Genomic DNA, 13,020 nt, shown 5'->3' on the forward strand with positions numbered 1-13,020 from the left:
TTAAAGCAATTCTGACATATGGATTCTATTAAGTAATCAACATCATAAACTTCACATATTTTCTTGTGAGCCTCAACCATTTTCTTGGTTTTATGAAAATAAAAAATAAAATATGTCAGAAATGTTTATTTTTGTACTCATGTTAAAATTGACCATAAACAAACTGTTGTAAGTGAAAATGGACAGAATTTGTTTCCATATCAGTATATATAAGTATCAGCTGCCAAAAGGAAGCAAAAATTATAAGACTGACAGAATAATAACAAAATCAACAAAATGCTATATTTTTGGGCAAACCGATATTATTTTCTTGCCCATGCAAGAAGTTTACGCATTATAAAGTGACGCATTATAAAAAATATTAAAGTTATCCTTATGAACATTGCCAAAAAAAACTGTAAAATCATTTACTTCCTCTTAAAGTCATTTTTACACATGAAATTCTTTCTGAAGTCACAGCAAAAACATCCTTCTGCTTTCTCTTATTTCAGAGTTGGTAAATATGCTTTTATATTTATTTTTGGGCTATAGTTTAAGAATTTATGCACATTTTTAACCCTCAAAAGTTTAAAAACTGTGTTGTAACAACTTCTTACTTATAAAATGGGAAGTGAGACTTATAGTTATGGGGAAATGTAAAGAATTTCTATTTTTTTTTTTTTTTTTTTTTTTTTTTGTTGCTATAGTTTGAAGTAATATTATTTGGCATATTATAATACTTTGTTATTCTATCATCTAGTTTAAAGAAACATCATTTATATGAGTTCTTGAGGCAGAGTTGATATTGATTTCCACTTACTGATATTTCATAGTTATACTATTTAAATTTGTTGTGTAATTAAGGAAGTGGGTGAACTGTAGCTATTGTAAACATTCATGGGTGCCAAACAATAATAATAATATGCAAATTAAAAATATATATAAATCATAAGAGAAATTAATTCAGTTTTGAGATTAATAATGATAAAGATGAGTAAAATTTAATTTATATGATATAAATGTGAGCAGTATTTTTAATAAATCTTCTGCTTTGCACTTTGATCGTAGTAGCAGTTCCAATAGTGATATAGTAGTGACTAATGTCTTTCAGTGTATCAATGAAGACACTATTAGTTTCAATGAAAATGATCTTAAAAATAATAATTAGGATGATTTCATCGGTAAATGACACAGATATGCCTAATAAATATTTTAAATATTTCGTAAAATACCAGGATGTAGTTCATCTAAACAGTAATAAAACCAGTACAATTTTACAAATTACATATTTTTCTAACAATTTAATTAGTAATATAATAAATGATATAATTGATAACATCTTTTATAAGTATTGTTTTCATATTAAATACAGTCAAAGGGCTTTAATCCGGAATGATCTATAATCCGGACCTCAAAGCTACAAACTTTCTGCGCATGCGTCAATGCATGCGCATAATACGTTTACGCATACGCGTTTAATGTATAACGGATGGTATAAGCTAAGCTAAAATTATCTATTTCAGTTAATGTTGCAGATTGCGTTGTTCCTTAATCTTCGAATTGGATCTGGCTTATTAATTTTTGCAGACTGTTAGAGCAATTTTATAAAAGTAAGCTTGAACTTTCGATTATGTCAAAAAGAATTTCCGATTCTGGAGCTACCAAAGCATCTACAAAACGAAAACATGTTTCGATGTCATCAAACAAAAAGTGGAATTGCTGCAAAAAATTGATAAAGGTGATCCTTTGATTCTCTAATCATTCCGAAATATGTTTATCAATTTCACGCTGCTCTGCAGTGGGGGGGGGGAAGACGGGCGCAGTCAGCACTATTCTTATTTTCAGGGCACTTGTTTTTATTTTATTTGGCTTATAATTCCTTACTAAATGTAGTATTTAATCTCGATGTAATCCGTCTTTGATATGATTTAAATCAAATTCCTTGTCATTATAAATATCATGAATACACATCAAATAGTTTTCTGGTTGCAATTTTCTAATTTCGACTATACGTAATGTATGCTTTACGCATGTGCTCTTTGAAAGAAATGTTTAATAAAGTAAACAAATAAATATTAAGCTTTTTTTTTTGTAAATTTTGATACCCTTTAGATCATAATTGCTCTATAATTCATAAATTACAGTTTCATATTTTTAATTTTATAATTTCTGCATGCCATCTTACCAGATTTAAACTGATGATGTATAATCTGGAAAAACCGATAATCCGGAATCGCCTAAGTCCTGACGAGTCCGGATTAAAGATGTTTTGTAAATAGGCATATACATTCTTTGTCTCTAAAACTCAATTCAAAGTTTCTAGGTAGAAACTGTATTGCACCAGATGGCGCTGTGTGCGCTTGAATTCTTCGGACTAGTGCAGAACCTTAATGATTGTGAAAGATGTAACACCATCGCGAAACATTAACCAAAGTTTATATGTGCTTCTCTTTGTTGTAAATGTATTTAAATGTGTTGTCAATAAAATATAGAGAAAATGATAAAAGTGGTGAATGCGTCTGACAGGTAAGTGAGATTTCTTTATATATTGAATTGAATTGAGTTTTAGCGACAAAGAATGTATATGCGTATTTACAAATCTTTATGCCCTCAAAACATCACTTTGTGAATTTATTAGTGTGGGATGCACACAGCAAAGTGTTTCACGGTGAAATTTCTGAAACTTTGATAGAAATACGCAAAAGATAATGGATAATTAAAGGAAGACAAACTGTTAAAAATATCTTAAAAAAATGTATTCTGTGTAAACGATTTAATTCTTCTCCTGGTGTGCAAGTTACTTTTCCTTTACCAGTAAATAGAACAGAAGAATTACCTCCTTCTTCTGTAGTAGGTATAGATTTTTGTGGATCACTTTATACCAAAGACAGTGATGAGAAGAACTACATCATGTTGTTTACTTGTGGAGTAACGCAAGCTCTTCATTTAGAGTTTGTTGGTAGCATGACCACAGAAACATTTCTTCTTGCTTTTCGACGATTCATTGCTCGTCGAGGTCTATGTTCTCAAGTTTTGAAAAAGATTTGCAAATACACATATACATGCTTTGTTGCTAAAACTCAATTCAAATCAAAATATAAAGAAATCTCACTTACCTGTCAGACGCATTCTCGCCTTTTATCATTTTCTAAATATTTTATTGACGACACAATTAAATACATTTACAACAAAGAGAAACACATATAAACTTTGGTTAATGTTTCGCGTTGGTGTTACATCTTTCGCAATCATCAAGGTTCTGCACTTGTCCGAAGAATTCAAGCACACACAGCGCCATCTGGTGCAATACAGTTTCTACGACTATAATGGATGATTTCTCTGTACTTAGCCAATATGTAATAGCCAATTTTTCTTTGTCTTTTTTTATGTGACTATTAAGTATTCAATACTTCTTGTAGGTTTTGTTATTTAACATGTAAAATTCCTGTTACAAGTATATTCCTGTTATTTGGTGTAAAGAATCAGTTAATTATATTCATTTTGAAATCTACAAAAACTTTCCCTTAAACCAGGGCTGTCCAACTGGCGGCCTGCGGGCCGTATATGGCCCGCTAAATTATTTTTACGGCCTGCGAGTACATTTTACTATGAATAAATTTATGCTACTAAATTATTATTATTAATATTAAAATTATTTTACTATGTGAAAATTTAAATCTAATTTGAATTTAAAGTAGGTACTATTTAGTTTGCATAACTTCACTTAACCTGGCTGAATACAGCAGCAATTCGTTTAACGTCTGATGATGGTTGGCTCAATGTTGGTGCCACATATTATATTTGTGGTTGGTTGTTGTTTATCTACGGTTGGTGCACGTGATGCGCACACTAACCTGAGCTATTGGTTGATTCATGCAATTGTGCGAGTGAAGTCCTGTCTAGAATTTGTTGAGGAGTGACTGTGTTATAATATTATTAACTTAATTTCATATTTATTTATTAATTAAAATAATTATTGAATATGAGTTCTACTAATAAAAGAAAAATAGACCTCAAAAATCGAGAATTTCAAGATTGCTGGGAGATAGATTGTTTATTTATTCTGATCAAGAATGATAAACCACAGTGTTTGGAATGTTTACAAATCATAACTGTGTGTAAAGAATATAACTTGAAGCACCATTATCTTTCCATGCATGAAAAAAGTATCATTTGTACATGCAAGACATGAAAATATTAGTGAAAAAAATGAAAAAGCTCCTGGATCATTTGTTTAGAAATAGTAAAGGCAAAGAAGCCATTTTTGGATGGAGAATTCATTAAAAAATGTGCCATATAAGTGGCTCAAGCATTTAATGACAACGAAATGGTAGGAAAATTTCAAATAGTATAACTTTCTCACCAGACTGTAAGCCGACGTGTAAACGAGATTAGCATGCATGTCACTAATAAATTAGAAAACCTAATCAGTAGTTGCTGCTATTTTTCGGTAGCATTAGATGAAAGCACAGACATTTCCGATAAAAGTCAAATGCTTATCTTTATAAGAACTGTAAATGAAAACTATAATTATTCAGAAGAACTTTTTAAATTTTAATCATGACATGGAACAACAAAAGGTGAAGATATTTACAAACAATTAAAATGTTCAGTAGAGCAGTATGGTAGATTTGACAAGTGCACTGCTATTGTAAACGATGGTGCTAGAGCTATGACAAGCAAAAATATTGGGCTTGCGGGACTTTTGCAGACTAAACATGTTTTGCGGACTAAACATGTCGTATGTTACACTATATTATCCATCAGGAGGCATTATGTGGTTTATCCCTACAACTAAAAAACGTAATGGACAAGGTTTGCAAAATTACTAATTTAATTCGCAGCGGAAATCGTTCTCTTACACCCCGAAAATTTAAAACATTTTTGTATGAATTGGAAACTGAGTATGAAGATCTGCTTTTACATAGTAACATTCGTTGTTTAAGTGCTGGAAAGTGCTTGAGGAGATTCTTTACACTTCGAAAATAAGTTCATCTTTTTTTCACAGAAACTGCCGCCGATGAAAATTTAACAGCAAATTTAGTTGATAAAAATTTTATTCATTCACTCGCTTTCCTAATGGACATCACAAATTGTTTAAATATTTTGAATAAATCCTTGCAAGGACAAGATCAAAATGTGTGTCGCCTTTTTATAAATATGCTACTGGATTTAGAAACAAATTAAAATTGTTAAGGTTTAATTTGGAGCAAAATAATTTATTTCATTTTGAATCTTGCAAAGAAATCTCTGAAGAAATGAAGGAATGTAAAATAGAAGCAGATTTAAAAATATTTCTACCAAAATTGGATATGCTAATTACAGATTTCAATGAAAGTTTTTCTCAATTTGATGATCTTAAACTGTTTATTGATTTATTTTGTGATCCAATTAATATTGATATCAACTCTGTTGATCTTGAATATCAAATAGAATTATGCAACCTGCAAGCTGACCCATTTTTTACGTCTCATGGAGTAACTGGAATAGAAATATCCAAATTTTTAGATACCGAGAAATATCCAAAATTGAGAGATTTCTGACTTCAAATTGTATCAATGTTCGGAAGTACATATATCTGCGAGCGTGCATACTCCAATATGAAATATATAAAGTCAAAATATAGAAACAGTTTGAAAGATTCCACTCTTGAAGATATACACACTCTTGCCACAACAAATATTGATGTGGAAATAAAAGATATTGTTGCTAAACAATTACGGCCAGAATGTTCTCATTAATATATTATGAATATTTTAAAGTTTTCTTTTTAGTATAAATAAAATATTTTTTTAATTAACATAAACTGACTTTTTATTTATCAACATTCTTGGCCCACGGGCTATGATAAGTTGTACAGCGCTGCCTTAAACCATTAAATTTATAGCTTCATGACAGCTAGAATCTGAAAATGTCCTTCATTTTTTTTCCTTATAATGTGCAGTAGCATTGTTACATTAATCCTTTATTGTCTAATGACACTTAGTAGCCCATAGAATTGAATAATGATAAAATAATCTAATAAATCAATTGAGTTAAGAAAATACTTTTAATATATTGGGGGGAAAAACTATGTATCGAAGACATTAAAATAAATTTTGTACTCAAAGATCTTTTGTAAGTCTTAAGGCAGTGCTTTAATCTTTTGTAAATAAAACTTATAAGGTAGCGTGGTGTAGTGGTTCTGCACGCTGGGCTTGTATTCCAGAGGTCCGTGGTTCGATTCCCAGTGAAGGCATTTGTTCATTTTTCATCTTGCCTGCTTCCAAAAAATACCTAATGTCTGTACAAACTATTATTACTGCTTTTATATGATGTCTCTGGATTTTCAAAATGCAACAGGAAATCATACTGACATTTTAATGATTCTAATATATTTTTTCAATTTCTTCAAGTAATGGAAATTTTTTCTTGTTCTGCACATACTGCATTAAGATTTCGTCTGAAAAAAATTTAGGTGCTAATTTAAAAAGTGTCATTTTATACTTAATTAGCAACTTTGAATTTTCCGCAGTAATTGTTGTAAATGGCAAGGATGTTACTCTACGGATGCATAACTTTTCGAAATCAACTAAAGTTATGGATTTTTGTATAATAGTTTTATTTGTGATCACAAAGTTGAGGTTCTTGCTATTTAAAAAAAATTTAGTTATGAAATTCTTTAGGAGAATTCATATTTCTTTTCTTATTTCATTCATAACAGATTTAAAGTTTTCATACTGTACATCCATCAATCAGACAGTGGATGTTAGAATTTTACACACATTAAAATGCAGGTTATAAAGTATTTTAAAAACTGGTGCAGCAGTAAGGTCATCCAAGAATTGTAGAAATATATTAGTATAAAAGTGTGTGGGGCATGGCAAAATCAGGGGAAGATGTGTCTGCAGATATTTTTTAAAAAAGCTTGCCATTATATATAGCCAAATGGTGATGAAAACTGAGAATCTGAATGTGTTTGGATTGTGCAAGTAAGATGCAAAAATATTCGTTTAATGCAATTATAAGAAAAAATCCTAAATGAAAATATAACTGAAGTCTTAACATTGTGACGACTATGCCTCACTCATCATTCAATTAATGGAATGATAATATCTGTAAAATGTTTTTAAATCGAGAAAACAGTGTCATTTTGGCTTAGAAGATAATCTCTATTTATGAAAAATAACCTTTCATAAAGAAATATTAATAAAAATATTTTAAAGTTTATATTTTCTACATGTTATCTTTTAGATTTAAGCTGATGTTCTGAAGTGTAGAATCACTAAAATCGTCTCACCCTTTGTACTTAATTCTTATTTGTTGGATGGGAAGTGTTCACTGTTGTAACATTGTGAAGGACAACACAATCAAACCAGTTCTATTAAACAAAAGTACACTTTATTGCAGCACAATATTAGTCACAGCTTCTAGTTTGACTTGTTTTAGGAACCACTTAGATGAAGTATGTACAAATTGAAGATTCAAATTTTAATAATTAAAATGTAAATTTACAGCATTAATGACATTTCAGTGCATTTAGCATCTGTTTTTCGGATCAGTAGTGTTTATTTATAATTTCGATGATAAAATTTCCAGTAATAATATTTGTAGATCAACATAAAAAAAAAAAATTAAATAATGTTTGTTGTTACTAATCTGTACTAATTTTTAAACAAATAAGAGATCTGATGCATTAGTATAATCGAAATAAATTCTTCTTATTATTAATTAATGTTACTTATTGCTTTTCATTACGAAATATTTTAGTCTTTAGATCTTTTTTTTTTATATATATATGCACATTATCGGGTATTTTTAAAGAGACATTGGTAATATTTTGTTATTGGTAGTGCATTTCTTGAATTAAGAAGTGTCATTGGTATTATGTTTATCTAAATCGGGAAAAAATATAATATGTAAATCTGTGTTAAATTAGATTGTAAATAAGTTTAAAAAAAAAGAAAGATATTTATAGTTTATGAAATATTAGCTGTGACTAATACAACTAAAAATAATTAGAATGATCACAGCATTAGCTATTAAATCACGATGTTTCTTTAACAATGGAGCAAATTTTAGTCTCCTGTGCAGGCTTATTTGTCACATTGACCTGCAGATTGGTGATGATGAGAAACATAAGTGTTTCTGTCATTGCATTCAGATAAAAAATATGTATTTACAAGCCGTTTTTTTGTATTTGTTTTCTGTTAGTGGTTAACCACTTTGGCATCTTTATCTTAAATTTCCTTAAACAGGGTTCAGTTAAAATTAAAAGTTGGGTTTAAGGTATTGGTTGTTCTAAGACTTCATAATTATGTTCTTATTTTATCGTAACAGGCCCGTGGCACAAAAAGAGGAAATGTTCGAATTTTCCTCAGTAATTGCTAGTAAACAGCAAGGATGTTACTCTACGGATGCATAACTTTTCAGAAAAACTAAAGATCTGCAAAATTTGTAAAAAACAAGTGGATGACTGCAAAAGGAAATTTGAACCCTGAAAAAAAAAAAGTCTCAAATATAAAAAAAAATAATACAAAATGGTAATCAGTTCACTCATTTCTTAAAAGCAAAATAATCTCCTGTGGGATCCTCTATCCAGGGATAATTTTGAGGACATTCCATACATGTGTGAAGTCGAATGGTTTCTCCTGGAAGCTCTCTTGTTGTCAAAGGACAGGCATTTGGCAGGGAACAATACGCTTGACCTTTCACATCACACTTTTCTTTCCATGGTGCAAAATCCCTAATGGATGACAACTCTGAAGGGGATTGCATCCATTGGAGAACTTGAGTCATGGTAACAAAGTACACATCATTCTTTCCCAGAACTTCATCCATCCATTGAACAAGGGCATCCAAGTAATCTTGATTCAGCCTCAACCAACCAGCATGGAAATAAAGACCTGTTAAAGATACATAAATTATTCATATGTTTTTACAGAATCATAGCTGAAAGTCAAATTTAAACTTTCGTTAGGGATTGAGCTGAGTAGAAATGACCTATTTTCTGCATAGTGGTTTTAGTTGAAATCAGTACAAAGCAAAAATTAAGCATTGCAGGTTATTAATAAAAATTATATTTAATTATTTGATTAATTAATTCAGCCGACATACATAAGGACTCTCTAAGGGGAGAAATGTATTTGCAGAGAACTATCTATAGAATTGGGTCATACACATGATGAAAACCACAAGAAAAGTCATGCAGTAAGACAGTTTGCTAAAGTTTGAACCCACATAAAAATCGTATCACTCTCAATTACATTATTAAATGTGAATTGTGACTAAATTATAATTATTACTTAATTAAAACCAAGGGTAGCAAACAAAGTAATGTGGAGATGTAAAAGCAGGTAGGTGTACATATGCGTGTTTTCTTTGCATCACAAATCTGCTTTCATTCAAAATTAAAATTACAGAAATGTATAAATTTCTTTATGTAATTTTTAAATGAACATAAAATTTTTAAGAAAACAGCTGTATCTACATTTTAATTACTATAAGAAAGGCTTTTATAGTAATGAAATTTACTTAAATGAACTAGTTAATTATTTCATGCAAATTACATTTATTGTCTTTAATTTTAAGTAGCAAAATGAATTTCAGTTAAATTATGCAAATATATTTTATTACTTATTTAATTTATGCTTTATAGTAATAATGTAAATATTGCACACTTAATACATTAATATTCTTGAATTTAAAACAATGTTGAACAGTGGACGCAATTTTCAAAATGTATTGAAAATAAAACAGGATAATGTAAAGTTTTCCTGGGCCACGATGAAGTTGGATAACTTTTATTAGAAGTTTTCATTTTGTTGCCTTGTCAAAAATAAGTTATCCGTCTTTCTTCAAATCTGTGAGCTTGGTTTAATTTTATTAGCAACACAGAAACCAACTTGTTTTGTTTTAAACTCTAAAAAATTAGGCATTTGCATAGTGACTAAGAAAGTACTTAATAATACAAAAATCTATTAGAAACATTTCTGATCATTCTTTTTTCAAGAGACGCTATTCTGAGTGCCTGATGTTAAATGAATACAGTGATTTGAATCTTATTTTCCATTAATTGATTTCACATTTGAGTGAATAAAATGAATGAGTATTACCCAATGGTGCTCGGTTTGTCTTATAATGCCTGTCAAAATTGTGATTCAAGAAATTGTAGAATTGTTCGCCGGAGATGATATTGCTACAACTGTCCACCATAGCGCAACCAGCTAGCTCTTCATCGAAGTTGGGGTCATCCCTACGATCCAGTTCGTTCATTACCATTTCCCAAACAGCATGTGACCTGTAGTAACAAAAATTAACGTTAAACTCTTAACATTTGTAATTAATTTAGAGAATTAAAAAAATATTCTCAATACTGATATTTTAAGTAAAAAATGAATATTAACTTGTTAACTAGTAAAGCTAATTGCGTATTCTTTTAGCTAAGAGGAAAAAAAAAAATAATTTTGATCGGGCCTGTGAGAATTTCCCTTCTTTGTTCAGTATGCAAATTGCAAATGACTAAAAAAGGTTGTTTTGAAGTAATTAAATCATTCAAGATTGTAAATATTGTGTCCAAAATAAAGCTTTGAAACTAGAGTTTTATTATTTACACTAAAATCAGAGCATCTGTTAAAAGAATTGTTGCTCACCTAGTTGGGCAATTCTGTCCGTTTCCGTGACATTTGTGGGGCATCCTGAAATAAAGGGTGTATGGCCAAAGTGGTGGGTTGCTGAGAGGTGCGGTGAGGGTAGAATCGTAAAGGAAGGCTTGTTCTTCCATCATGGAAAACTGACTGTTGCCTCCGACTCTCAAATAAGGTGCCCTGACGCCAACAATGGAGTTGTCAGTAATGTTTCCAAAGCGTTCCAAAATAAGTCTAACACCAGCCATTTCTTTAGCCCAAGTGTCCAGACTGGCCTCTGTCCAATATTTTTCATTATTTCTGTGCCTATAAAGTATAAAAAAGATTAAATATATCATAAGTTTGACAATAAATTCTTGAAGAAAAATTTTATCACATCTAGGAGATGTGCTTTTCTTTATATTATATTTTGTTTAGTTTTCCATATAATAGAAAAGATTATAGTAATGTGTCTGACAACAGGGACAACATATCTTGATATTTTTATTTCATGTTTATATTCAGCGAATTATTAAAGTAAATAAATTTTCAGAACGTTTTACGGGACTTACTTCAGTATTCATGTGCATAATGTACTTTTATTGTGATTCATTCTATATTAGAAGATAGTTTCTATCTCCATGAAACAGGCTGTTAAATAATTAGATATTTTAATTATGCTTATTATTAAGAATTAAAATAATTCCCTTTCTTTTATTTAATGATGGAAAACAAAGTGCGCAAAATGAATTTTCCTAACATAACACTTATGAGCAAAAGAACTACTGTTAAAGAAGATTAGTAAACGTAATTGATTATCTGATTGCTGTTTTTAAACGCAAAAATATTCTAAATTTTCTTCACAAATAGCTTAAAATCGCAGTTAATATTTCCTTTCTATTTTTAATTATATTTTTTAAACATGTTTGAAAGAAATACATATATTTATTTCGCAGAGTAAGCTAAAAATTACTCTTAAGGCCAACAAATCAGACGCACAAAAAATCTGTGTAAGAAGGAAGAAGGCAGCTATGAAGCTTTTCTAAAGGCGACAATTCACCTCTAAGGGGGGAAAATTGAGTAGAAAAGGGTTTTAAGTCACTTTGAATAAATTTTCGAAAAATTCCTGCCTTCACGACAATATATAAACAATCATGAGAACAGCCATCTTGTTCTAACATGTACTCTAAGGCTTTTATTTTTTTCTATTGATGGAAAACATCCGGTTTCATTGACTTACTTACAAGTTTGCCATTCATAAATGATCTAATTATTGTTTTTTAAATATCATCTGAATATTATATGCTTTCTTTACATTATGATAAAATGACTATTTTCATTAAAAGAAGTGCTTAGCAGTTGCACAATGAACTAGATTACATCATGTTTTCTCCTTTATAGGAAGTTATTTAAATATTCTGCGCATTGCTTATGTATTTTTTATATTAGTATTTGATTTATTAGTTATACAAACCATAGTAATCTTTACGAGATTACTTGCATATTAAACTCAACAAGACAGTAATACACGTTTTGCAATAAAAGTACAGCTCCTAAAACAGTATTTCAAACGAGGAATTGAAAATAGTTTTGCTAACTTACGTGATAGAATGAGCTGCAATTTCATGTCCTTTGCGATGAAGTTCCTGGACAGCTGAGTAATTGGTGTATTTGTGGGAGACAAAGAAAGTTCCTTTAGCCGAACATCCATTGGGATTGTTCCTGCCTTCTTTGAAGATTCTTTCATAAACGATGATGTTGTTGTTGTTGACTGCATCGTCAAATGTGATGGTGATCATTTGGGGTACTGTATTGGGTTCTAATTTCCCAGGGATTTGTGTTCCATCAGGAGAGCAGTAACAGTCTGGGAGAACACACTGGGTCTGGTCGCAAGGTGGAGCTCTATTAGGATCCCTGTCCACGGCTGGTAAAGAAAATGTAGTTAATAAGAAACAAAAATACAATCTCTAGTCTAATTAGTTTATTCAAAAGCAACTGATTTCTTCACTTGTTTTATCCTTTGTAAACTCATCGTACTCTGAATGTAGTCAGAAGGAATAATCATAAATAATATGAAATAAGGAACTTAATGGGTTGGGTTATTCAATTATGGCAAAGCACACGAGGGCTATCTGCCTAAAGGGAGGGATGCCTTCGTGGAGGACTTTCTAAGGGAAACTGGCTCGTATACACGTTACACATGGGGAAAACCACGAAAACGCCCATGCAGCCAGCCCGTTCGTGGGATTCGAACCTCGGACCGAACTAACAGTGTTCAGCGTCTTTACCGCTCGGCCGCAGGCTAAGGAGCTTAATGAAACGAATAATAATGAAATATTTGAATTCAGTTGAACTGCGCTACAAAATGAATGGTCTTCACCTAATTGTATAGAACAATTAACCTTGAATATTTTATTTTTAATATAAGATATAAGGA

At 30.5% G+C, this 13,020-nt stretch overlaps 1 protein-coding gene across 1 annotated transcript in view; it reads right to left on the reverse strand.

Moving 5' to 3' along the window:
* Positions 1-7,337: 7,337 nt before the first annotated feature.
* LOC118186145 (chitin deacetylase 1-like) overlaps positions 7,338-13,020 on the reverse strand; it is a 38,601-nt gene continuing 32,918 nt past the window's right edge. Inside the window, exons 4-7 of the mRNA XM_035356187.2 lie at positions 12,186-12,507; positions 10,611-10,910; positions 10,074-10,258; positions 7,338-8,864 (exon numbers count right to left, since the gene is read on the reverse strand). Coding sequence (XP_035212078.1) covers positions 8,515-8,864; positions 10,074-10,258; positions 10,611-10,910; positions 12,186-12,507 — 1,157 coding nt within the window. The 3' untranslated portion in view covers positions 7,338-8,514. The remainder of the gene's footprint in view (positions 8,865-10,073; positions 10,259-10,610; positions 10,911-12,185; positions 12,508-13,020) is intronic.

This window comes from Stegodyphus dumicola, chromosome 9 (assembly GCF_044657685.1).
Source record: "Stegodyphus dumicola isolate Sdum_Otavi_A_Nest chromosome 9, ASM4465768v1".
Classification (NCBI taxonomy): domain Eukaryota; kingdom Metazoa; phylum Arthropoda; class Arachnida; order Araneae; family Eresidae; genus Stegodyphus; species Stegodyphus dumicola.